We start from the raw sequence: 24,081 nt of genomic DNA on the forward strand, positions 1-24,081 counted from the left end.
GGGCACCATAAACAGATACATAAAACCATCGTCCATAAACATAGACATAAAACCCAAAGGGAGTCATGTTGACAAATCAGCATTACAGTTTTAACTTTCGAGCAAAACCTTTTGTTCAACTTCTAAAAAGTATAAGTGCAGGGTATCTTAGGTAATTGGCATTTCAAATTTACATCAATCTCATATAAAGATCATAATATGACACTTTGTTTCTTCTATAAAACTATTTTATCTTTTCTATGCCTTAACAACTCCTTGTAACCTAGTATTATTACACCAAGATTAACCCAAAGGAGAAATCGCAAATATAGTCGAAGTAATAAATGCCCGAGTTTCTTTAGGGTCCCAATTCTAATATCCCCCCCCCCCCCCCACACACACACACTTACACATTTGTACGCATCATTTGTTTTAGAGTACTAAATTTACTAGTGTCGTGAACCATTGGATCACAACCCCCAGTTCTTCCTATTTTTCAAAACTTGATCCACTACAAAGTAGGTAGAAGTAATAAGATATCTATATGTGAACAAGAGCCTAGCACACTTGGTAGTTTGTGGTATGTGGAAGCCCATTACTACCAGGAGGTCTTGGGTTCAAGCCTGGTTCACATCTCTCGTCCCCCATAGAATAGGATAAAGTAAGACCAATCCAAAAAATATATATATTCATATGACATGACCCTTGGATCCCTGTCTATCAATGGGTTTAGAATTCCTTCTAGACTCATTTAATTCAGGGTTTGTGTATGTTGAGGAGCTGATTCAAGACAGAGAGTGGAAAATTAACCTTGTATTCCCTGTTTCCTAATGTGGCTAATGCGATTATACATATTCCTTTAAGTACCACCTCTTTTGAGGATTTTGGTTCGGCCCCTTAAGTAAAATTGAGACATATAACACAAAGATTGTGGCATATAACACAAAGATTGTGGTTAGTTGATTACTTCAAAATTGATGTAATCGTATTTTAGGACCCTCAAATAAAAAACTTTGGAATTGCATTTGGCATTTAAATATATTCCTTAAATTTTGAATGTTTCTTTGGAAAGCATTGGTTGGAGGTGTGGTAGTTAAGAGTAAGTTAATAAATTTTGTAAATGTTGATCCTTTTTATTGCTTTTGTAAAAAAAGGAAGTGGAGATGGAGTGACATATTTTCCTCTCTTGTGATTTCTCCAAAAGAATTTTGGTTGGACCCCTACGTCTAAGATCAAAATTCCTCCTTGCATCTAGTATCTATGATTTGTGTGATACTATTATTATGAACCCTAATTTGTTAAAAGCCAATGTTGGAATTTTTCAAAATATTGATGTGGACTTTTAGTCCCACATCGGCTATGAAAGGAAAGCTCATTGGGTTTATATGTGTTAGTAGTAAGTAGTTATTATTATCACATGTAATGCTAGAAGAGATTGTACGGTGCACTTGCGAGCGAGGACGGTACCCGTCCGAGCGCGTATGCGTATGCGTGCGCGTGCGCGTGCGTGAGGCGCAATGTGGCGCTTTGATGGCGCACTTTGCACTTCGCACGTGCGCATCGTCGCAGTATGTCGCCTTAATCTTTTCGGGATCGACGGTGTCTGATCAAAGGGTGCTTAAGATCGATCCGACCGTTGGATCGGTGGCAAATCAAAGAGGGAGTGCAACCCTTGGTTTAACATTGACCCCAAGAGTTGCAGCCCACACGAACAGCCAAGGGAGCCCAGCCCAATAGTCATGACCTGTCAGGTCAAGCCATATGAGCCAATGGGTGTGACCCATCCGAACAGGCCTTGTGGGCCTATAAATGGGCCACGAATTCTCTCAGTCCAGATGATCAAAAAGAAAAAATCTCTGATAGCTTCACAGTGTTACTGTCTCTGCAACCAGTAACAGTCCGCCTGATTTATCTTGGGAGGCAGGTTTGCTGCAACCCTTTGCAGGATTAGGAGGGTGCAAATACTGTCTTAAGGACAGAACGATTTCGTTCGACTCAGGCCTTCTTTCTGTCCTCTCCTTTTTTGTTCAGATTTTTAACAATCTTAAGACAGTATTTACTCAATGGAGGAGACTGCAATCATGAAGATACCTGGGAACGAGATAAGCAAACTTGAGAAGTTTGATGGGTCATTTTTCAAACGTTGGAAAGGGAAGATGTATTTCTTCCTCACTGCTTTGAAACTTGCTCATGTCCTGAACGAAGAGAAGCCAGTAGCACCGACACCGACAGACACCACTGCAGAAGCTTCAAATGGAGAGACACCGGTGCAGAAAGCAGCGCCAGAAGTGGGAGCAAGACGACTTCATGTGCAAGGGCTACATCCTCAATGGGTTATCAAACACACTTTATGATGTGTATGAGCCCAAATTTACAGACAGCACGTCGAGAGAACTATGGGAGGATCTCGACAAAAAGTACAAAATTGAGGATGCTGGCAACAAGAAGTTTCTTATAAGTAAGTTGTTTGATTACAGGATGGTAGGAGATAAATCTATTATTTCACAAACCTATGAGTTGCAAGGTCTCATGAATCAAATCATCTCTGAGGGCCATTCTCTTGACGAATCTTTCCAAGTGTCATCTATTATTTCAAAGTTACCTTTTGCTTGGAAAGATTGTCGGAAAGAGTTGAAACAGAAGAAGGATGCAATGACTATGCAAGAGTTGATTAAGTATATCCAAGTTGAAGAGAATTCTCGCAAACTGGATAAACTTGAATTGGAGGAAAAATCTCCAAAGGCTCATGTCATAGAAAATGCATCTTCTAAGGGCAAGAAGAGAAAGTATGATGGGAAAGGCAATCTTTCGAGAAAAAAAGGGTACATTTATCAACCCCAAAGCGGCTTGCTGGAAATGCGGAAAAGCCGGTCATTTCAAGAAACAGTGCAGAGTTTATATCAAGGAGAAGCAACAAAAGGACCAAGCCAACATGATTGACAATGATGACTGGGCTGCTATGATATCTGAGGTATATGCAGTGGGTGATGATGAGGAATGGTGGATCGATTCCGGTGCAACCAAACATGTTGCCAAGAACAAAAATTTGTTTAAAGTTTATGAACCTATAGCAGATGGACAAGATCTCTTTATGGGAAATTCTTCAACTGCTAAGGTCATAGGTAAAGGCACAGTGGTTCTGAATCTCACATCCGGGAAAAAGCTTACTTTGAATGATGTACTTCATGTTCCTGATATTAGGAAGAACTTAATGTCTGTAAGCTTGCTTGACAAACATGGATTTAAAATCCTGTTTGAGTCAGGGAACATCATAGTGTCCAAAGGGGGAGTTTATGTTGGGAAAGGATATGCATCGAACGGGATGTATAAATTTAATATGATTAATGAAAACTCATCTTCTGCTTACATTGTTTCTACTTTTGATACATGGCATTCTAGACTTGGGCATGTTAATTATAAGTGCATGAGAAATATGGTTAAATTAGGTTTATTACCAGAATGCACATCTTCTAGTCATGACAAATGTTCTGTATGCATCAAGTCTAAAATTGCTAGAAAATCTTTTAAGAAAGTAGAAAGGAATACACAACTCTTAGAATTAGTACATTCTGATTTGTGTGAATTAGAAGGTATTCTAACTAGAGGTGGTAAAAGATATTTCATCACATTTATAGATGATTGTTCAAAATACACATATGTATATCTGTTAAGGACTAAAGATGAGGCTTTGGAGAAATTCAAAATCTATAAAGCCGAAGTGGAAAACCAATTGGATCGTAAGATTAAAATCTTACGAACTGATAGGGGAAGAGAATACTTCTCCACTGATGATTTTTGTGAAGTTTATGGAATTATCCATCAAACAACGGCACCTTATAGTCCTCAACAGAATGGAGTAGCAGAAAGAAAAAATAGGACTCTAACAGAAATGGTGAATACACTTTTACTTACTTCTGACTTACCAAAGAATTTATGGGGGGAAGCATTAATGACTGCTTGTCATATACTTAACCGTATACCCCATAAAAAGACTAATATCACTCCCTATGAATATTGGATGAAGAGAAAACCTTCTCTTGGATATTTCAAAATATGGGGATGTAAAGCATTGGTAAGATTAACTGATCCTAAAAGACCTAAATTAGGTGAAAAGGCAATTGAATGTATTTTCATTGGCTATGCCCAACATAGCAAGGCCTATAGATTTCTAACGATGGAATCTACAGAGACCGTTAGCCAAAATACAATTTTGGAATCTAGAGATGCTGAGTTCTTTGAGGATTCATTCTCTAGGAAACGGAAGAATGAAAATACAAACAAGGAGGATCAAGATATTGTTCAATCAAATTCTGAGAATAATGAGAGTGTTGAACTTAGAAGAAGTAAAAGAGTTAGAGTGGAAAAATCCTTTGGTCCAGATTTCTATCAATTCTTGGTAGAAGGAAACAGAAATGAAGTTACATATTCTTGTGTGTATAATGTTGAACATGATCCATTGACTTTTCGAGAAGCCATGAATTCTCAAGATTCTGCTTTTTGGCAAGAAGCTATAAATGATGAAATGGATTCTCTCATGGGTAATAAAACATGGGTTTTAACAGATTTACCTCCTGGTTTTAAATCTATTGGTTGTAAGTGGATTTTTAAGCGAAAGCTTAAAGCTGATGGAACCATTGATAAGTTTAAAGCTAGGCTTGTAGCAAAGGGCTTTAAGCAAAAAGAAGGCATTGATTATTTCGATACATATGCTCCTGTTGCTAGAATTAGTACAATTAGATTGTTAATTGCTTTAGCATCGATTAATAAACTTGTTATACACCAAATGGATGTTAAAACTGCTTTTCTAAATGGAGATTTAGAAGAAGAAGTTTACATGGAACAACCTGAAGGGTTTGTTTTGAAAGGCCAGGAAAGTAAGGTTTGTAAACTAGTCAAATCTTTGTATGGTCTAAAACAAGCTCCTAAGCAATGGCATGATAAATTTGACCAAAAGGTTGTAGCAAATGGATTTAGAATAAATGAATCTGATAAATGTGTTTATTCTAAATTCAAGAATGGACATGGTGTTATAATATGTTTATATGTTGATGATATGTTAATCTTTGGTACTAATGCAAGCACTGTTTTGGAGACAAAGGCTTTCCTATCTTCGTGTTTTGATATGAAAGATATGGGTGAAGCAAATATAATTTTGGGAATCAAAATTGTTAAATCCTCTGATTGTATTTTCTTTAACACAGTCTCATTACATAAAGAAAATATTAAAGAAATTCAATCATGAGGACTGTAAACCAGTTGCTACCCCATATGATCATTCTATTAGATTAATTTCTAATGAAGGGAATTGTATATCTCAATTGGAATACGCTAGTATCATTGGCAGCTTAATGTATGCCATGCAGTGCACTCGTCCTGATATAGCTTTTGCAGTTGGTGTTTTGAGTAGGTTTACTCATAACCCTGGACAAATTCATTGGAATGCAGTTTCTAGAGTACTTAAGTACTTAAAGGGCACAATGAATTATGCATTAAGTTATAAGGATTTTCCCGCAGTACTAGAAGGATATACAGATGCTAATTGGATCACAGGATCCGATGAATCAAAGTCCACAAGTGGTTGGATATTTACCTTGGGTGGAGGATCAATTTCTTGGGGATCCAAGAAACAGACTGTAGTTTCACACTCCACTATGGAGTCTGAATTTATCGCTTTAGCAATGGCAGTAAAGGAAGCAGAATGGCTTAGGGACCTCTTAACAGAGATTCCTCTGTGGCCTAAGCCAATACCTGCTATATCAATATCTTGTGATAATGAAGCAACATTATCAAGGGCTTATAATAAAGTCTACAATGGAAAGTCAAGGCATATCAGTTTAAGACATAGCTATGTAAGAGAACAACTCATCAAAGGAGTTGTGACTATTAGTTATGTAAAGTCAAAGGAAAATTTGGCTGATCCCTTTACAAAAGGCCTGGGTAGGGATGTGGTATGGAAGACTTCCAAGGAGATGGGTTTAAAGCTTTTAAATGAGAGGTAACCTGCGAGTGGAAACCAACTAGACACTAGACCAACATCTAGTCAACTAGTTCAATGGAAAAACACTTGTAGTAATAACCGGTTATGCACTCAACTAGTAGAGATAAGATCTCTTGACATCTCAAGGTAGTGCATGTTTGTATGGAGAAACCGACAGAGGGTAGGATCAGTCCTTCAATGAGTCTATGCCTTATAGGAAATGCAAGTCATACAATTGCATTTTATTAGATTCACCTATATAAGTGCAGGAAGTGGGGCCGCTTCTGCGAGATTCAAAGCTTGTCTCTAAGGCACTTATGAAAACCTAAGATGAAAGCACAAGGCCATAAATGTGCGGGTGTTATTGAAACTATGTTCAAGTAAGTCATACGTCTAGTATATTAGATTTGTCGCTATAAAATTCTAAGTTCAAGGCTACGGCTACTTCGTTTTTGACAAGTACTAATGTATTTTGACAACATAAAGGTTCAAGTCGAAAGACACCTTTATGTAAGTATGATTTAGAAGTACAGAGAGTTTATTGACTGAGGCTCAATTATTTTAAAAAATTGGGGGAAATTGTTGGAATTTTTCAAAATATTGATGTGGACTTTTAGTCCCACATCGGCTATGAAAGGAAAGCTCATTGGGTTTATATGTGTTAGTAGTAAGTAGTTATTATTATCACATGTAATGCTAGAAGAGATTGTACGGTGCACTTGCGGCGAGGCGGTACCGTCCGAGCGAGCGTATGCGATGCGTGCGCGTGCGGCGCGTGCGTGAGGCGCAATGTGGCGCTTTGATGGCGCACTTTGCACTCGCACGTGCGCATCGCCGATATGTCGCCTTAATCTTTTCGGGATCGACGGTGTCTGATCAAAGGGTGCTTAAGATCGATCCGACCGTTGGATCGGTGGCAAATCAAAGAGGGAGTGCAACCCTTGGTTTAACATTGACCCCAAGAGTTGCAGCCCACACGAACAGCCAAGGGAGCCCAGCCCAATAGTCATGACCTGTCAGGTCAAGCCATATGAGCCAATGGGTGTGACCCATCCGAACAGGCCTTGTGGGCCTATAAATGGGCCACGAATTCTCTATCCAGATGATCAAAAAGAAAAAATCTCTGATAGCTTCACGGTGTTCTGTCTCCGCAACCGAATGTGATCCCTGATTTATCTTGGGAGGCAGGTTTGCTGCAACCCTTTGCAGGATTAGGAGGGTGCAAATACTGTCTTAAGGACAGAACGATTTCGTTCGACTCAGGCCTTCTTTCTGTCCTCTCCTTTTTTGTTCAGTTTTTTAACAGCCAACAAACAATGTTTGTTTTCTGTTCTTGCTATCTCATTCTATTTTCTTCAGATGTGCCAAAATAATGTCGTATTTCGCTATCATCATATAAACCTAACTCTATTAGTTAGGACCATAGTTACTAAATGAGTTTACAAATTCGTCTAGGGTCTTGGATACATATCATAGTATATCAAAAGAGATGTCATGTCTAGTCATATGTGATGGCAATTATATGATGTCAATTGGAGCTACAAAATGAGCTTCAATTTTATTGGTTCAGCCTCACTTTATTGTAGTCCATATGAATAGGTTTTATAGGTAATTCACAAGAGATAGAGCTACAACGAGGTTTCGAAGAGAAAAAGAGCAGAAGTGGATGCTTGTTGTAGTTTGGATGGATTGTCTAGAGTAGGTAGATTGGCTAATGAAAGAGAAGGTGAGAGTAAGGCCTTGGATAATGTTTCACTTATTATATGATGTGTATAAACTTATGAAATATTTTAACTCTATTTGTATTGTTAAGCGGTCTAGGGAAGAAGTCTCCATTGCACATAGATGGGAAGGTAGGGCCAGGGTTGAGAAACTCTAGGCTTCTATAAATTGAAATTTTGCTTTATTTTCTTAAGTACTATAGTAGTTTCTTTTCTTTTCATACAAAAAACAAAGAAAGAAAAATAATTTGTTAATACCAGACTCGTATGATTTTCTTGCCATGAAATCACCAGAAACATAGTCTCTGACTAGCCTCTCAATCCTGGACAGAGTTTTGCTAATCATGAATGGAGGAGCACCTTTGGTAATGCTGTGGTTACTGTGAAAACCATTACTGGCTCCGATCACCTTCCTCTAGTCATTGATACTGAAGGGGGACGGTCCTCAGGGCCCAGGCCTTTCCGTTTTGAGGCAATGTGGTTTTCCCACCCAGAGTGTCGTTCTATTGCGGAGAAGGCTTGGAATATCACCTCTCCAGGGTCTCCAAGTGAGATTCTCCAACATAAGTCAACTAATTGTCAAAAGGAATTCTCCACATGGAACAAGGAATCCTTTGGACACGTCCAGCGTACTATTGCCAACCTTCACTGGGAGCTCGCCAGGATCCAGGACAACCCCTCCACTGCCAACGAAGCTCAAGAAAAGGAGATTCATGATCTATTAGAGGTTGTTCTCCAAAGGGAGGAGACCCTATGGCTTCAGAAATCCAGGGTTCTTTGGCTAAATGTTGGGGACCGTAACATAGCCTTTTCCACTCCACAACGCTCCAACGCCACAACAGGAACAAAATCCTAAAGCTCCGTCTATCTTCCGAGCAATGGACGGAATCAAAACCTGAGATTTTTGGGGAAGTCCTCGATCAGTACAGTCAAATATTTACCAGTGAAGGAGTGGAGGACACGGCCCTCCAAACAGTGCTTCAGTGTTTACAACCAAAGGTGGATGATTTTGACAATGAGCTTCTCTGCCGGATCCCCAGCGAAGAGGAGATAAAGGAAGCTCTCTCAGCCATGTCTCCCCTCAAGTCTCCTGGCCCCGATGGCCTACCTCTGGGGTTCTACCAAAGGTACTGGGATATAGTGGGCCTTGACATATGTAATTTTGTTACTGATTTTTTTGTCACAGGAACTATGCCTCGAAGTATTAATTCTACCATGCTTTGTCTCACACCCAAGAAGGACCAATGGGACACCGTGGACCACTTTAGACCGATCAACCTTGCTAATGTGGCTTCTAAGATTGCAACCAAAGTGGTGGCCACTCAATTGAAAGGCCTCCTTGATGGCATAGTCTCTCATTCTTAATCGACGTTTGTCCCAAACAGGCTCATTACAGATAATATCCTCTTGGCTCACGAGGCGTTCCATTATATCAGGAGTAAGAAGAAGGGCAAGAAGAGCTTCATGGCCTTGAAGCTGGATATGAATAAAGCCTACGACCGGCTTGAATGGGTGTTTTTTAAGCAGGCTTTTCTCAAGCTTGGGTTCTCTAGGAAGTGGGTCAATATGCTGATGTCTTGCATATCGTCTATTTCCTATAGCCTGCTGATCAATGGAGCCATCAGAGGCAACATCACTCCCTCGCGCGGCATTAGACAGGGAGATCCCCTCTCCCTTGCGATCTTTGTTATTTGCTCTGAGGCCCTCAGTGCTATCTTGCACATCGCTAAAGTAGAGAATCTTCTCCATGGAATGAGAATCAGGAACCGTGCCCCTCCACTCTCAAACTTGTTGTTTGCAGACGACACACTTCTGTTCACTGAAGTTTCTCTCTAGGAAGCACATAATATCAAGGCGTGTCTTGATCTGTATTGCACTGCTAGTGGTCAGATGATTAACCTCCAAAAATCCTCTCTCGTTTTTAGCCCAAACACAGCCCCTGGCCTCAAGAGAAGACTTGCTCGCATATTGAAGATTCCATGTGGCACCACCCCAAAGAAATATCTTGGTCTCCCATCCCAGTTTGGTACCTCCAGACTTGAGTTATTTCAGGAGATCAATGAGAAGAGAAAGAATAAGTCACAAGGATGGAAAAAGAAATTGATGTCCCAAGTTGGAAAGGAAGTTTTGCTAAAGTCTGTGCCCTAACTATGAACAATTATGCGGCTAGCCATTTTAAGCTTTCGGCTTCTCACCATGCTAAGCTCAGATCAGCGGCTACTCAGTTCTTCTGGGGCAGTTTGGAGGACAAACGGAAGATCAGCTGGATCTCCTGGGATAGGCTATCAAGATCTAAGGACAGAGGAGGCTTGGGTTTTAGGGATCCAACAATCCAAAACAAGGCCCTACTTGGGAAAGCTAGCTTGGCGATTATGGAAGTTTCCTCACTCACACTGGGCCCAATATATGAAACACATTTACTTTCCCCACTGTGAGTTCTTACAGGCCAAGATTGGTTCTAACCCATCCTGGACCTGGAGAAGTATAATTGAAGGCCGTAAGGTCTTCCTCTCGGGTCTCATCTGGAGGATTGGTACTGGGGATAGGGTACGCATTTGGCATGATAACTGGACCCCCTCGAGTGCTACCTTCCATCTGAGCCATTCTCACCAGGGAGAGGATGCCCCAGTTTTTGTCTCAGAGCTCATTGACCAAGACAACAGAGTTTGAAAAGAAGACCTGCTATGCATATTATTCCAACCAGAGGAGGTGGTTGCCATCAAGAATATTAAACTTAGCCTGTTTGTTAGACCAGACACTCAAGTGTGGGGTGCTGCAAAAGATGGAATTTTTTCGGTGAAGTCTGCCTACCACCACCTTTGCAATGTTGGTGATGCTGCGAAGGCCTCTCTTCCCTCCACCTCCCAACATGGCAGCTGTCCTAACCTCCCTAAAGAGGTCTGGAGGAAAGTCTGGGGTTGCCGCACCACACCTAAGGTCCACAATTTTCTGTGGCGCGCGTGTTCAAATGGGCTCGCTACCGGCACTAGTCTAGCAAGAAGAATGGTCTCCATTGATCCCACATGCACTAGATGTGGTAAGCTAGAGACGGTGAACCACATTTTGTTAGATTGCCCCTTTGCTCGAGCTTGTTGGTTTGATTCGCGTCTGTCCTATATACCTCCTTTGGATGACCCACAGATTGCCCAAGTCATACAGAATTGGGGCTCTTTTCCTTCCTTGGATAAGAAGTCGAGCAAGGAGATTAGTGGCTTCAGTGCCTTTCTCTATTGGGGTATCTAGAAAGCCCGCAACGAGCTGCTCTTTACGGGGGGATCATGGACCCCTATGGAAGTTGTTGTCCATGCCGAATCAAGCTTCCTGGAGTTTTGCAAAACCCAGGCACCTCACTCTGCTTCTCCTCAAATTCCTACACAGCCCCAGAGTGCAAGCCCAGTCATCACCCGCCATCTGAGCCCATGGGCCCCTCCGCCCTCCTTGTTCTTCAAATTAAACTCTGATGCCACCATGGTTAGGGGAAAAATGGGCCTCGGTTTCATAGTCAGGAACTCTGCCTGCGAGGCCATTGTTGCAGTCTCCGAACCCTCCCACTTTAGTTCAGTGTTACAGGGTGAAGCCTTAGCGCTACGGATGGGCCTACAATCACCCTTAGCGCTACGGATGGGGCTACAACACTGCATCTAAGCTGGCCTGCACTTGCTCCTGGTGGAATCTAATAATCTGGAGTTAGTGGGCCTTAAAAATGGACACACCTCAACCAACACCCCCCCCGACTGCTATTCCATTGTGCAAGACATCCAGGAGATGATCTCCTCTTTCAACTCTTGTACTGTTGGCCATATTCCAAGAGAGATTAACAGCATAGCTGACTCCTTGGCACAGAGAGCCTTGTCTGTGCTTTCACTTAGTCAGCCCAGCAAGCACACCTCATCAAGAGGCTAAGAGAGACGGTTTAGCACCGCCGACGCTGGACGCAAGGTAGAGTCATAGTTCAGCTGCAACACTGGACGCGACTGATCGACAGAGAGAGAATCAGAGACGAGCTAAACGAGTTTTAAAAAAAATTGCTTGGATCACTGAACTCCAGGAAGAATGATTAACAGCATGTACAATTCCCTTCCCAATTTACAATGCTATCCCTCTCAATGGCAATCCAGTGAATTAGTGCTAAATCATCTAGATTACTTTTTTTTAAAAATTTATACCCCTGAAGTTAAGCAATTTTGAAAAAAGACAAGGATCTTTGTTACACATTCCAAATGCACCAATAGAGGTATCATTCAAACACTCCCAAAAAACAAAATAAATAAGATTGAAAAAACAAAGATTCAACAACATCCATAATAATCAGAGGCCCATACTTCCCAACAAGAGAGATAATGACCTACCTTAACCCCGCTATAGAGATAATGAGCTAAGCTAACAATACTTCCCAACCAAATAAAGAGACTAGGAACCTTTAAGAAGAGACCACCTTAAAATTCCTAAAGCCTCCAAATTTCACTCAGCAGCTCTATTGCTGGAATATGCCCAATCGTATGAACAGACCACCTTAAAATTGTCCCTATAAACAACTGAATGATCAGAAATTAATCGAATGACAACTAAAATCAAAGGACCCTTTTTACGAGGGGGAAAAACCCCAAAAGCTAGCACTCATTACTATGTCTAAAGCTGGCATGAGCCCAATTTTATGCAAAAATACTCTGGGTTCCGCCATAGATTGGCAATCTTGCAGCAATGAAGATAAGAATGAAAATAAAGTGTAGAGGTAAAAAGCCACATAATAAATTAATTTGACATTATGTTAATTCTTAAATCAAATCTAAAAAGATCTTCAATCACTCTGCTTTCACAAGCTCAAAATCTCAGTTTAGAGAACCAGTATATGCTTTAAACAAGGGCAATGGATAAATATTTTATAAAAAAAAGCACTCCAAGACTGTTCAACGATTTCGCATAGCAGCTGCTTCATCTTCCACAGTGCATATGGAATATACTAGGCCCTCTCTGTAACAAGATAAATACAGAACATAGTCAGACTTGTCTCTTCAGGAAAATATATAGATATATATAGGGATAATGTTTTCTCAATATATATGTATGAAGAAGCAACTTCCTCAGCCGGCTCAACACCTTTTTACAACTGCAACTAGTAATATGGCTACAATGTAGTTTTAACCGAGGCCAGTAATATAAAAGACAAAATTTGAACTTACAGATTTTGTTGAATGCCACAATATCACAGCTCTGAATGTATTCGTTTGCTGGTTCAACTGTGAGGCTTTCCTCAATAAGGGTATCAACAGATACCAAATCATCCACAATGGTCATCATTATTTGCAACTTCTTTATACCGTATCCAACAGGCACAAGCTTAGCTATAATTGACAACACAAAAGGCAATTAGTTTTCCTAATATATCTTCCACGTTCTTAAGCACAGTTTAGAGCAATACAGAAAACAACAGAAAAGACCGATCATCTGGATTCTGGTACAGAAGGAAAAGAACATACATGCTCCCCAGTGTAAGCCTTCCATCTGAATACTTCTGACTGTTTCTTCAAGTTTTTTCATGTCAGTTTCATCATCCCAGGGCTTTATGTCCAACAAAACAGAGGATTTTCCAGCTGATGATTGAAACATAAGAAAATTTTGTTCAGGTTTTACATACAAAACAACAAAACAGGCAAAAGTTAAAGCCAACACCCACAGATTTGGATTACCAGATGTTACACCTCCCATATAAATGATTTTAAGCAAGTATATTATAAACAAATGGGAGAAAAAAGACAAAATTTAACAGTTTCAGTTTAACAAAGCAAACCAAACATCCAGAAAATAAGGGAAAACTCAAAAGATGAAATAGAAAGTAGAAATTGTAACAGACTACCTAATATCTAGAAAGTAAAAAATAATAACTTACATTCTTTCTTCTTCCCAGATGCTTTGACAGCTGCAGCACGTTCTTCAGCGGCTTTCTTTTCCTCTTCTGTCTCTTCCCCAAAGAGATCCACATCGTCATCGTCATCGTCATCATCCTCATCAGCTGGAGCCTGAAATCAACATTTAATCCTTTGCATGAGTATCGTAGAACCGTTTTTTGTAACTTAACAAATGAAGTACCAAGTTAGTGTGTGTGTGTGTGTGTGTGTGTGTGTGTGTGAGAGAGAGAGAGAGAGAGAGAGAGAGAGAGTGTTACTACAACTTAATTTCGAAATTCAAAACAGTTCAGACGGCGAAAGGAAGCAAAGAAGCAAAATATTTATCACTTCAGTACTCATCCATTCGGCTGAATACAACGATGACTCTAAGTTTAATATATATAACACATTCCACCATTATGAAGAGGTGTGGATGATTTGCATGTTATCACATTAATCATACTTGCTGCCATGGGTATCTAAGGTCTGAGCACCAACTTTTCACTTCATTGACATTAGCAAGTCCATATCCCATAAGATAGAATATTTGTCCTTCGTGTATGTGCATAATCACATCTCTAGCCATATCCATATCTCTCAAGTCTTGGAGGGTACCATATGCAACCTCAATTCTACATAATTTTTGGGGATAGGGTTGTGGGCTGGGGAACTTTGGCTCACCTTTGTCTCAGCTACTGGAGGAGTTGTAATAGCTTCCTCTGGAGCACATCCCTCAATTGTTACACCCTGACCTTCTCCAGAAACACCGCTGCATTCGGAGATTATTAACAAAATGGATACATGACAGAGATGAGATAAAATGAATATTAAGTATTAAGAACTCACGATAGCCTTAGAAGTGCATCGATGTGGTGGTACCATCGACACACATTCACATATTTAGATGAAGGAACTCCAGAAAGAGCTGCATGGACAGTAATATCGTCTTTTGAAGCTTGGTATCTGGAATTCAGAGGAATAAGTTTTATGAATTTGGAGTTGGCATTGCAAAATCCAAGGAAAAGAAATAATACCTATGAATAACCATTGAAACTTACCCAGTAATGTAACTCCTCGTCAGCAGATACTCATCGAGCTTCTTAAGGCCAGACTCCGAGTTGAGGTTATAGAAAGCAACTGCCATTTTGGAAGTTCCCTATAAGCACAAAATATCGGACAGTCAGTTCCTAGGATGGATTCGACCAGAACATCCATGAGATCAAATATACCATATGAACTGATGATTGAAGTTCTCAACAAAAACCCCAATGTGGGAGAGAAAAAAGAAGCCCACACAAGATACCGTTTGTCTCACATTATTCACAGACATGCATCTATGCAAATACTCAGAACACAAAGCAGATCTTTGTGCAGCGAAATAAATTTATAATAAAGTGCAATAACCACCACTTTCAAATAAGAGAAATCTCTGTGAAAATCTTCCACACACTGAGAATAATCAAAAGTTTCGAACAGTTAACAACCTCAGGAACAAGGATAATTGTACTACATTGGAGGGAGGGTGGAGATTTCTTTGAGGTTCCCCTCAAAACTTAAAAAGTTGGAGAATACCCTCATATTAAACACCAGTTCTAACCCCAATACATTGAATAACGATAGCCATGTCGCAAGCATATAAATGCAGATGGTAGTAATCTAAACCTACCTGAGATATAGATCCATGAAAGGGGCAAAAAATCAAAAGGAAACGGAAGCGTTACGGAGCCAAAACTAATAAAAACAGAAAACTGAGACGACGAATAAATTAATAACCCCAAAAAAAAATGGAAATTTGATATATTTTGATGAACAAAACAACTATCAGAGACAAACAAACAATTCTATGTTGAGAAGATAAACTAAATCTGAAAGAAAGACCTTGCTTGCACACGGAGCTTCGTTCGGCCTTAACGCTCTTCGAGCTTGGAGCGCTTGAAACAGGGCAAACCCTAATACAACAAAACGACTACTTATAGGCCGTGTATCGGAATCTTTCTCACACCACAAAAGAAATATCGGAATCCTTCCTTCTTCGGAATTTTCTTTCGGGAAATTTACATGTACCTCCTGAGGACCTGAGGACCTGAGGTAAGGATTAATTACAGATCCACCCTGAGTTTTGGGGATTTACGCGTAACTCCCCTGCTTTCCAATGTAACTAATAAATAAACACACTCCGTTAACACGAGTCAGAAAAATATTAGAACAGTAGAAATCCTTCCAAAACATTATGAAGTAAAACTGGAACAAAAAAATGATGTCAAAATCGTCCCAGAGCAGTTTTTGGAACACTTTTTCTGTTATGAAACAAATATCTATTTTCATAATAGAAACAGAAACAATAATAAATATAAATCATGTTATAAATCAAACCAAAATTTTTTTTTAAAATCTGTTTCAATCTTCATAAGTTACTGTTCACACCGGAGGCTGCCTGGTCAACGCCAAAAAATACCACCGACGTCAAAATATTCCAACAGGTCATCGGTCGACCCAACGGATCAAAAATACGAATCCTTGGGTGAGTAATTGGGTCAAAGTGAGAACCCAAACTAGTCTGGTCTGCTTCATGTTTGGTTTGGGTTTATGCGATTGGTTTGGTTTGACATAGTGTGACTAGCTTGGTTTGGTCTGATCAGTTTAGTTCATTTGAGTCTGTCAACAACCATGCTATCACCCCATGTTAGGCATGACAATGCAAATGATCCTTTACCTCTTGATGGGTCCTAATTGAACTCATCAGAGCTATTAATCATGCTTTGCTCGTACGGCCCAGTTTCATCAACCAGACTTATGTGGTACAAGCCTATATATAACATGAACCTATTCAATGGACTTTTACTTTAAAAATAAATTAGTATCATACAACATCATGATGATTTTCAAAAAAGAAAATATCTTTATTCTTTAAGAAACTCTTTCCATTTCTTTTAGGGATAAAGATCTCTGCACAGTGGGCGCAAGGTACGCTCAAACACATGGGGGTGGTTGAAATGACCGGCCCACCCCTGTCCCGCCCATGTGTCTGGGCACAGCCTACGCCCAGACGCGCTCTCGGACAGAGAACGTGTGCCCTTTTTTTAATACAAAGGATCTGAAATATTCCTTTGGAATAATCCAGAACTAATTTCCAACCTCCAATCCACGACTCTAGAACCCTAGACCATTCTATGAAACCTGAAATCACAATGCACTGGCTTGTTTAGTCCACGGTCGACCAACCCACTAGCATGAATGCCTTTGACGATCCCCAGAGATTATGCCCAACCAAGTATTTGGCTGAAAATCAACCTACCGCCCATTGCCCTTTTTTGATATCTTCGGCAGTAGGCGACTAACCACCCCACCATCGGCCATTTCATCACCCAACGAAGGTTTGCCAGACTTGGTGACCATCAACGGTCATCCTATGGGCGGAACCCCTTGATTTTCAGTTAGAAAATCCCAAAAAAAGCCCCTTTTTTGCAATTTTTTTTATGAATATGTGGCAAGGCGTGACTATGGACGGCATACCAGGCCTCCACCAGCCAGGTCGCTAATTGAAATCCCATTCCTAGCCTCCGACGATGGTCTGCCAGTCACGACTTGGTCGAAAAACCCTTTTTTCCCATCGGCCAAAAAATCAGAATCGTTTTTTTTTACACATAACATCGACTTGCACCGATTAATAATCCAAATAAAATAAATAAAATTACTAATGCATCGATTCTAGCTATGTATGGTCCAAGCTCTGATACCAAGTTTTAGATCAAATCCATGGGTTCTAAATTGGAACCCTAACACCATACAAAAACCTCGACCATGAATACATAAGTCCATAATGTAGAAATTGGATTTACCTTTCAGCTTTTGTATGTTGATGACGATTGGGCTATCGAATCCCTTATCGTAACACTGTCGACCATGCTTTGACTTGTGGTTCCACAACCTTCTATCAATCCACGAGTCTCTTCTTTGTTGGAGAAAGAGGGAAAAAATATGACAAAGGCTACAGGGACCCGATACAAGTATATATATTACTGTCCCAACCCTAAACTCAGTTCCACAGTGAGTTGGATTGGCCTATCTCAGTGTGTGATGAACCGAACCGGTTCATGCGTAGACTCCTACTAACTGACTAATCTAGTAATTAATTAAGCCCACATAGAAACTTTTAATATCATGATCCTTTATTTTGCTACATTGCAGGGATTCGTTGCTTTCTAAACATCTCAATTGTAGCTTTCTTCGTTGTTGCTTGTCCCTTCCCGTGTTCTTCTACTCTATCATTTCTTATTTATTTTGTGGGAAAATTTAATTACTTTGATTTTCAAAGGAAATCTTACAAGAAGTCTGAATCAAGTTAGGAAAACCTGCAATTCAAACCAAAGTTGTGACTTGAATTTGCCCTACAGGAACACTCAGTCAAGACGCACTCAGTTCCAGCCAGTGATTCCCACCACCAAGGTACTATCTCCTTACCTCCTCATCATAGATTTTAGTTTACTTTTTGTTTTATTTTGGGTAAATTACATATCATCCCTGGTTTTTGAAAAAACTCAAATGTACCCCTCTACAGTAACGGTGTTAACTAAAATCTAATTAAAAATTGAAATGATGTATTTACCCTTCTTCTTTCTTCTTCTTCACTCTACCCTCTCCTTAACCCACCATGCCACCCTGCAAATGCAAAACCATCGTCAATCTCATTCTCTTCCTTTTCCTTTTCTTCTCAATCAATCTTGCCATCGCCGTTGCTTCAGGGGCTGCCCAACCCTTACTTACCCGACCTCCTTCCACCCTCCAACCCTTGCTTTGCTCCACTCTTGGATTGCCCACGTTCGCCGCGCTCGCCGGACCACAGAAACAGAATTACTAACAGATATCCATCCTGTTCCCAAAGGATACGACACTCCTCTCTCTGCAGCATATTTTGGAATATACAAAAAAATGGACCCAATTATTTTACCTTATCCAAAGTACGAATCAAGCCATCCAAAGATCTTTACAATATGAAATAGATATTATACTAACAATCGGAGGTCATATAAAGCAATATAAAATTGACCTAAATTTAGGAGAATGGATGAAGTCAAAAAAGTTAAGAGAAGGGTGCAACTGCAACATGAAAATAAATCTTTGGGTGACTGATGGCAGGGACACACTCTTGATAGTGTCGGGGACCGTAGCACCCATCTGTGGTGAACCAAGCTGTGGGAGGGCTGCAAGTGGGAAGTCCACATCACATGAACTGCATGAGCCTACGAGTCTACAGGGGGGAACCCAAACAGACGAACCTGAACCTGGTTGGAAAACGACATTAAAGAACGAGGAGAAAATTCACCGGCAACGTGATTCGTAATGGTTTTTTTTTTGGTAAAAACGCGATTCGCAATGGTGACCAATTGATTGGGGGATTAGGGTCTCGAAAAGATTTGGGGATGAAACCGTGACTAGAGGAAGCAATTGGATATAGGATGCCCTGGGACTGGGAAGGATGAGTCGATGATGACTCTTGGGTGAGTTTAGGAGCCATTTGAAGGGGAGGAGAGGGTTTGAGGATTTCTGTGATGCTGTATCCGGCGGTGATGGCGTCGCCTCTGCCCCCAACGTCCGCCACAACATCCGTAACAAATGCGAGTACAGTACAGCAATCGGTAACAACCCTACTATTAGTGGCCAATTCAAGAACTGTGAGATCGTCGACTACTATTCCATGGTGATTTGATTCTCTTCTTCTTTACTCTCTTTCTTCTCTCCGGTGAAGTTCAACTTGAGATTGAGTTGTAGGTGTGAGGAATAGAGTGATGTGAGGAAGACGATAGATAGAATTTGGGGTTTTTAGTTACAAGGGTAAAATAGTAAAGCAACACTGTTCAAGGGTAGTTTAGGGATTTAAATTTATTTAACTGGGTGACATAATCACTTAACAGCATAAAACTAACGCGAAGGACTAATTTGGCATTTTGGGGTCTAAACCAGGGGGTGACCTGCGTTTCGATTGAAAATTGGGGGGTGATCTATAATTTACCCTTTTGTTTTCTTGTATGAATGTCTTTATGTTTATTTCCCAGATTTTTGTTGGGATTGTTGGTTTGGTGACTAGGTGAATGGGCTACCCTTTCAATCTGTATTCGTAGATGCACAACTCCTATGCCCTTTTGGGAGCAAAGTCGAGAGTCGAGATGGGTTCTACTATCTTCTTTCATGAGAACCATGAAGATTCCAACACCAGTTAATTGAATGGAAGTAAATTTTATTTATTCTCTTCCTTCCTCCTGTCAAATGGTCACGGTGAAACTTGAAAATTTGAAAATTGAAAATTAGAGAAAGGGGGTGGAGCAGGAGTTACAGAGAGGGAGCGGGGGAAGGGGTTGCAGAGATTGGGGTGGGAGTTGCAGAGGAGGATGTCTCATGATAGAGAGAAGGGAAGGGATTTTTCTCCTCTCAGGTTCCCCCATCTGTAAGTTCTTGTAAGTGCCCCCTTAGAATCGTAACATGTGGCATTAGCTGATCTAATGGTCACAATTCAAAACCAATTTTTTAAGTTCTTATCTAACCCTGGTTACCCCAACCCATACCCTAACCCTGATTAACCAATCCATATCCCTACCCTAACCCTGGTTAACTATACCATTTGAAGGACAATTCAAATCTGAAAGATTGAAACCCAATCGTTCTTCTTCCCAGCGAACCAAGCATCCTCTTCTTCTTCCTCCTCAAAAGTCCAATCAAACCCACCCCGACCATCTTCATCCTCTGAAACCTGTGTGAAGAGATCAGTGCGCTCTTACCTGTAGACTAAAGATGATGCTCCCAGACCGAATTGTCTAATCTGTTGATTATTGCAGCTGGAAATAGACCAACTTCAGGCCATGAATGTTTTATGTCATCCTCTAGCCACGAAAATTGTAAATAATCCCTTGGGAGAAAGACTGCAATTAGAATATTAATTATGTAACAGAAGCACAATCATCCTTACATTTACACTTGTGGAACCAACCCAAAGAGGAAGCACAACCACCAAAATCCCTCTACTGGCCTGGTTCAACATCAAAAGCACAATAATCTGGGAAAGGGAAGACATGCTTTTTCACAAGAACTCACATATTTCATTGTATTACATGGTTGTGGGCTGCACAAATTTCATTTATTCTAATTAATCTATTTCCTTTTTGGCCTTCTTGATTCATTTCTATTCAATTACTGAATGATATGTTATTGCTCGGAACAATTATCTGTCTACGCTCTTTTAAGCTTTCTGTGTAATTATACTCTTTTAAACTTTCCTTTGTGTGTAACTATAGAGAAGATGGAACTTGTGGGCAGAAAAGTGATTATCAACGGTTGTTGCTTCCTGGTAAGCAAAGAGGCATGTAGATGATGAGTCTGATTTTTCAATCATCGATGCTCGGTTCGCTGGGAAGAAGAACGATGGGGTATCATTCTTTCAGTTCTGAATCGTCCTTCAAATGGTATAATTAACCAGGGTTAGGGTAGGGGTATGGGTTGGTTAACCAAGGTTAGGGTATGGGTTGGGGTAACCAGGGTTAGATAAGAACTTAAAAAATTGGTTTTGAATTATGACCATTAGATTTGCTAATGCCACCTGTCACGATTATAAGGGAATACTTACAAGAACTTCCAGATGGGGGAACCTGAGAGGAGAAAAATCTGAAAGACAGGGTGAGAGGTGGGAATCTAACTCCTCTCAGGTTACCTGCCTAGTCAGGTTCGTAGGTTCCTCTCATAGGGGGCTAAAAATGATGACTTCACCCCCTGCCCAAACACACTGTCCGGATGGGGTGAGATCGTCATTTTTGCCCTCCCTATGAGAGGAACCTACGAACCTGACCAAGCAAGGAACCTGAGAGGAGAAAAATTCGAGAGGTGATGGTAGGGCAGAGGATGAGGGGTATGTCGGAGAGAGAGGGTACGGGAATGAGGTACGTTGGAGGGGATTGTGGAAGAAGAAGAAGGAGGACGTGATTGAATGACGAAAAATTATTAGAATAAAGTGAAACAATATAAAATGGAAAAGAGATAAGAAAGAAAACAGAGATGATGAGAATCGATTTAACCATTTTTTGGGGTGTAAGTTTGGAACCCCACCCCGCCCTAAGTCCGAACAAAGCTTAGGTTGATTTTTCAACTTGAGGATGGATTAGGGGTGAAAATTTCAGGTCCGGGGTTAGGCTGGGCCAGGCCAGGCCAGGCCAGGATTCAGACCTTGGGTTGAACCCGATTCAACCAAACCCTTATAACTTAGAAGTTAATCTAATTTACTAATTATATATTCACTTAAATTCTAACGGACTAATCCCAGTCAAAAACGTGATTTTTAGCTTTTAGAAAGCAGCGTCGTTCTCTGTCTCCCTCTCTCCCTTCTCATTACAACCCTACGAAACCCTAAGTGGGTAAAGGGCACAGCAGTTCCCTCAATCTCCTTCTCTCCCTTCTCATTACGAAACCTAAGTGGCTAAAGCAGCACCGCGGCTGGGAAGAACACGTAAATCGGTAAGTTGTTCTTTTGATCTTCCGCTCTCCCCCTCTTCTTCCTCTGCGATTTTGAAGTGTTCTTACTTCTCTGGACATTTGTTTTTGAGTGAATTGACGGTTACAACAGCAGTAGTTGAGCTGCAGATGTGAGATTAGAGCGAGGCAAATTTTACTCTGGGCATTTTTTTTATCCTCTCTGCGATTTGAAGTGTTCTTACTTCTCTGGGCATTTTTTTTTGAGTGAATTGACGGTTACAGCAGCAGTAGTTGAGATGCAGATGTGAGAGTAGAGCGAGGCAAATTTTACTCTTGGGCATTTTTTTATACTCAAAAGTGTTCTTTATTTCTTTCTTTCAGGTTCTCCTTCTCAATCAGAAGAGTAAAGAGAGATTCATGGATAGAAGGTGGATTTGCAGCTGTGCACATTAAATCCAAGTGAGAGATCCGGTAACTGTTTTTATCTCTATTTTCTGTTTTTCGTTTATACCACCCCTGTACTTGATTTTGTTTTTGAGAGTTTTGTTTTGATACCGATGGAATCGTGTGAAATGGTGAATCAACTAATCACTCTTATGTTTGTTTTACCAAGCCAGAATACATTTTATGTTCTTTTAAGTGATCTGTTTGTGATGTTTTTATTCTCTGTCATACTTATTGTTAAAGCATAATTCTTACTTGACAAAAAATAGGGCCGAGGAGATGTGAGAATTCAGTTTTTTGGAGGAATCAAAGACAAAACTTAAGGCAAGGGAGTACCAATAAATAGACGCAACTATAAGGGAGTGATAGTAGAAAACCCTTTTTTTTTTTTTAAATCCAGAGTTACTTCCCGTCTCCAAGTCCTCCCATCTTTGGAATGATTGACCCAAGGTTTCAAGAAAATCATATAGGAGTCAGCCAAGCCCCATTCCTATTATGTCCAATCTTATACCAGGTTTTTAAGATTTAAGCTAATTCCCGACTAATTCCGATTGAATTATAGTCAAAATTGAAATCAGTTTGACTCAATCCACATCCTGATTCGAAGTTTAATAACCTTGGATCAATCAATGGGTTGGGGAGTGGATTTTGGGTTTAATCGCGTAGTCTATGACCTTATCATATTGAATAGCTTGAGTTTTTTTTTGGGAAAAGGTTTTTTACAACACCAGCTCCAAAATGAAATTGCACACCCTCTAAGGGGGTGGTATGTCATAAAAGCCCTGTCCCCTTTTGTCAGATGTCAAAGAGAGTTCATTTATTCACCCAAAACTGCACTCGCATAGTGTAGGGAACCCTCCTTTTTTTTTTATGGAGAAAAGACGCATTGATTTTACATGAAGCTATGACATCCTATATCATATCAATACTACATATAAAACAAGCCTGTCTTGTGTTATTTTATCTCCTCTCTTCACTTGCTTATGTGGCATACAACTATCAATGTTTTCTTCCTATAACTCCCAACATCCCTCCTTTTCCTCTACAGTTCTCTCTCTCTCTTTCTTATATTTTCTTTCCCATCTACAAACATTTCTACTAGGTTCATCGACTCCGTTTGGTGACAATCTCTCTGCTAGACTGATCTTAAGGTGGAAGTGCCTTTTCTTTTTCGTACTCTGCGAGAGCAATCTCTGGAATTAGAGTATGTTTGGTAGCAATACGTAAGAATTGATTGTAGAACCCGGAAGAAAAAAAGGAGAACGTTTGAAAGACACTTTAAAGTGCCTTCCAAACACATTTCTAATTCTTTTGAGAGTCAAAATTAAAGTGCCTTTCGAACTCATTTCTAATTCTTTCGTGAGTCAAAAACATTTCTTACACTCTGTTATCAAATATGCAAGGGAAATTTACGCGTTCCTCCCCTATAGTTTACCTAAATAGAGAATAACCCAAAACCTCGCACACATGACTCGTACACCCCTACAGTTTTTTTCCGTACCCCTTTAGCCTGACTTCGTTAGAAGTGTAACACAATAAGACAATTTTACCCTTGTCTAACAAAATAAAATAACTCAAATACCAAATGTTTCAATATGACCATTAGAAGCATTCCTCTCGG

The 24,081-nt window shown here is 40.3% G+C and overlaps 1 protein-coding gene across 6 annotated transcripts in view; it reads right to left on the bottom strand.

Moving 5' to 3' along the window:
• Window positions 1–24,081, bottom strand: part of LOC122671476 (elongation factor 1-delta-like) — a 37,231-nt gene that overhangs the window by 10,847 nt on the left and 2,303 nt on the right. Inside the window, exons 1-8 of one of the 6 annotated variants that reach the window (XM_043868713.1) lie at window positions 15,446–15,507; window positions 14,621–14,722; window positions 14,409–14,525; window positions 14,244–14,331; window positions 13,565–13,694; window positions 13,155–13,268; window positions 12,858–13,019; window positions 12,602–12,646 (exon numbers count right to left, since the gene is read on the bottom strand). In XM_043868713.1, the coding sequence (XP_043724648.1) occupies window positions 12,645–12,646; window positions 12,858–13,019; window positions 13,155–13,268; window positions 13,565–13,694; window positions 14,244–14,331; window positions 14,409–14,525; window positions 14,621–14,706 (699 nt within the window). In that variant the 5' untranslated portion in view covers window positions 14,707–14,722; window positions 15,446–15,507 and the 3' untranslated portion in view covers window positions 12,602–12,644. Of the gene's footprint in view, window positions 1–12,601; window positions 12,649–12,857; window positions 13,020–13,154; window positions 13,269–13,564; window positions 13,695–14,243; window positions 14,332–14,408; window positions 14,526–14,620; window positions 14,725–15,426; window positions 15,508–24,081 lie in introns of those variants that run through there. The other 5 variants (XM_043868710.1, XM_043868711.1, XM_043868709.1 and 2 more) reach the window with 5 other exon arrangements.

The sequence above is a fragment of the Telopea speciosissima genome, chromosome 8, assembly GCF_018873765.1.
Source record: "Telopea speciosissima isolate NSW1024214 ecotype Mountain lineage chromosome 8, Tspe_v1, whole genome shotgun sequence".
Classification (NCBI taxonomy): domain Eukaryota; kingdom Viridiplantae; phylum Streptophyta; class Magnoliopsida; order Proteales; family Proteaceae; genus Telopea; species Telopea speciosissima.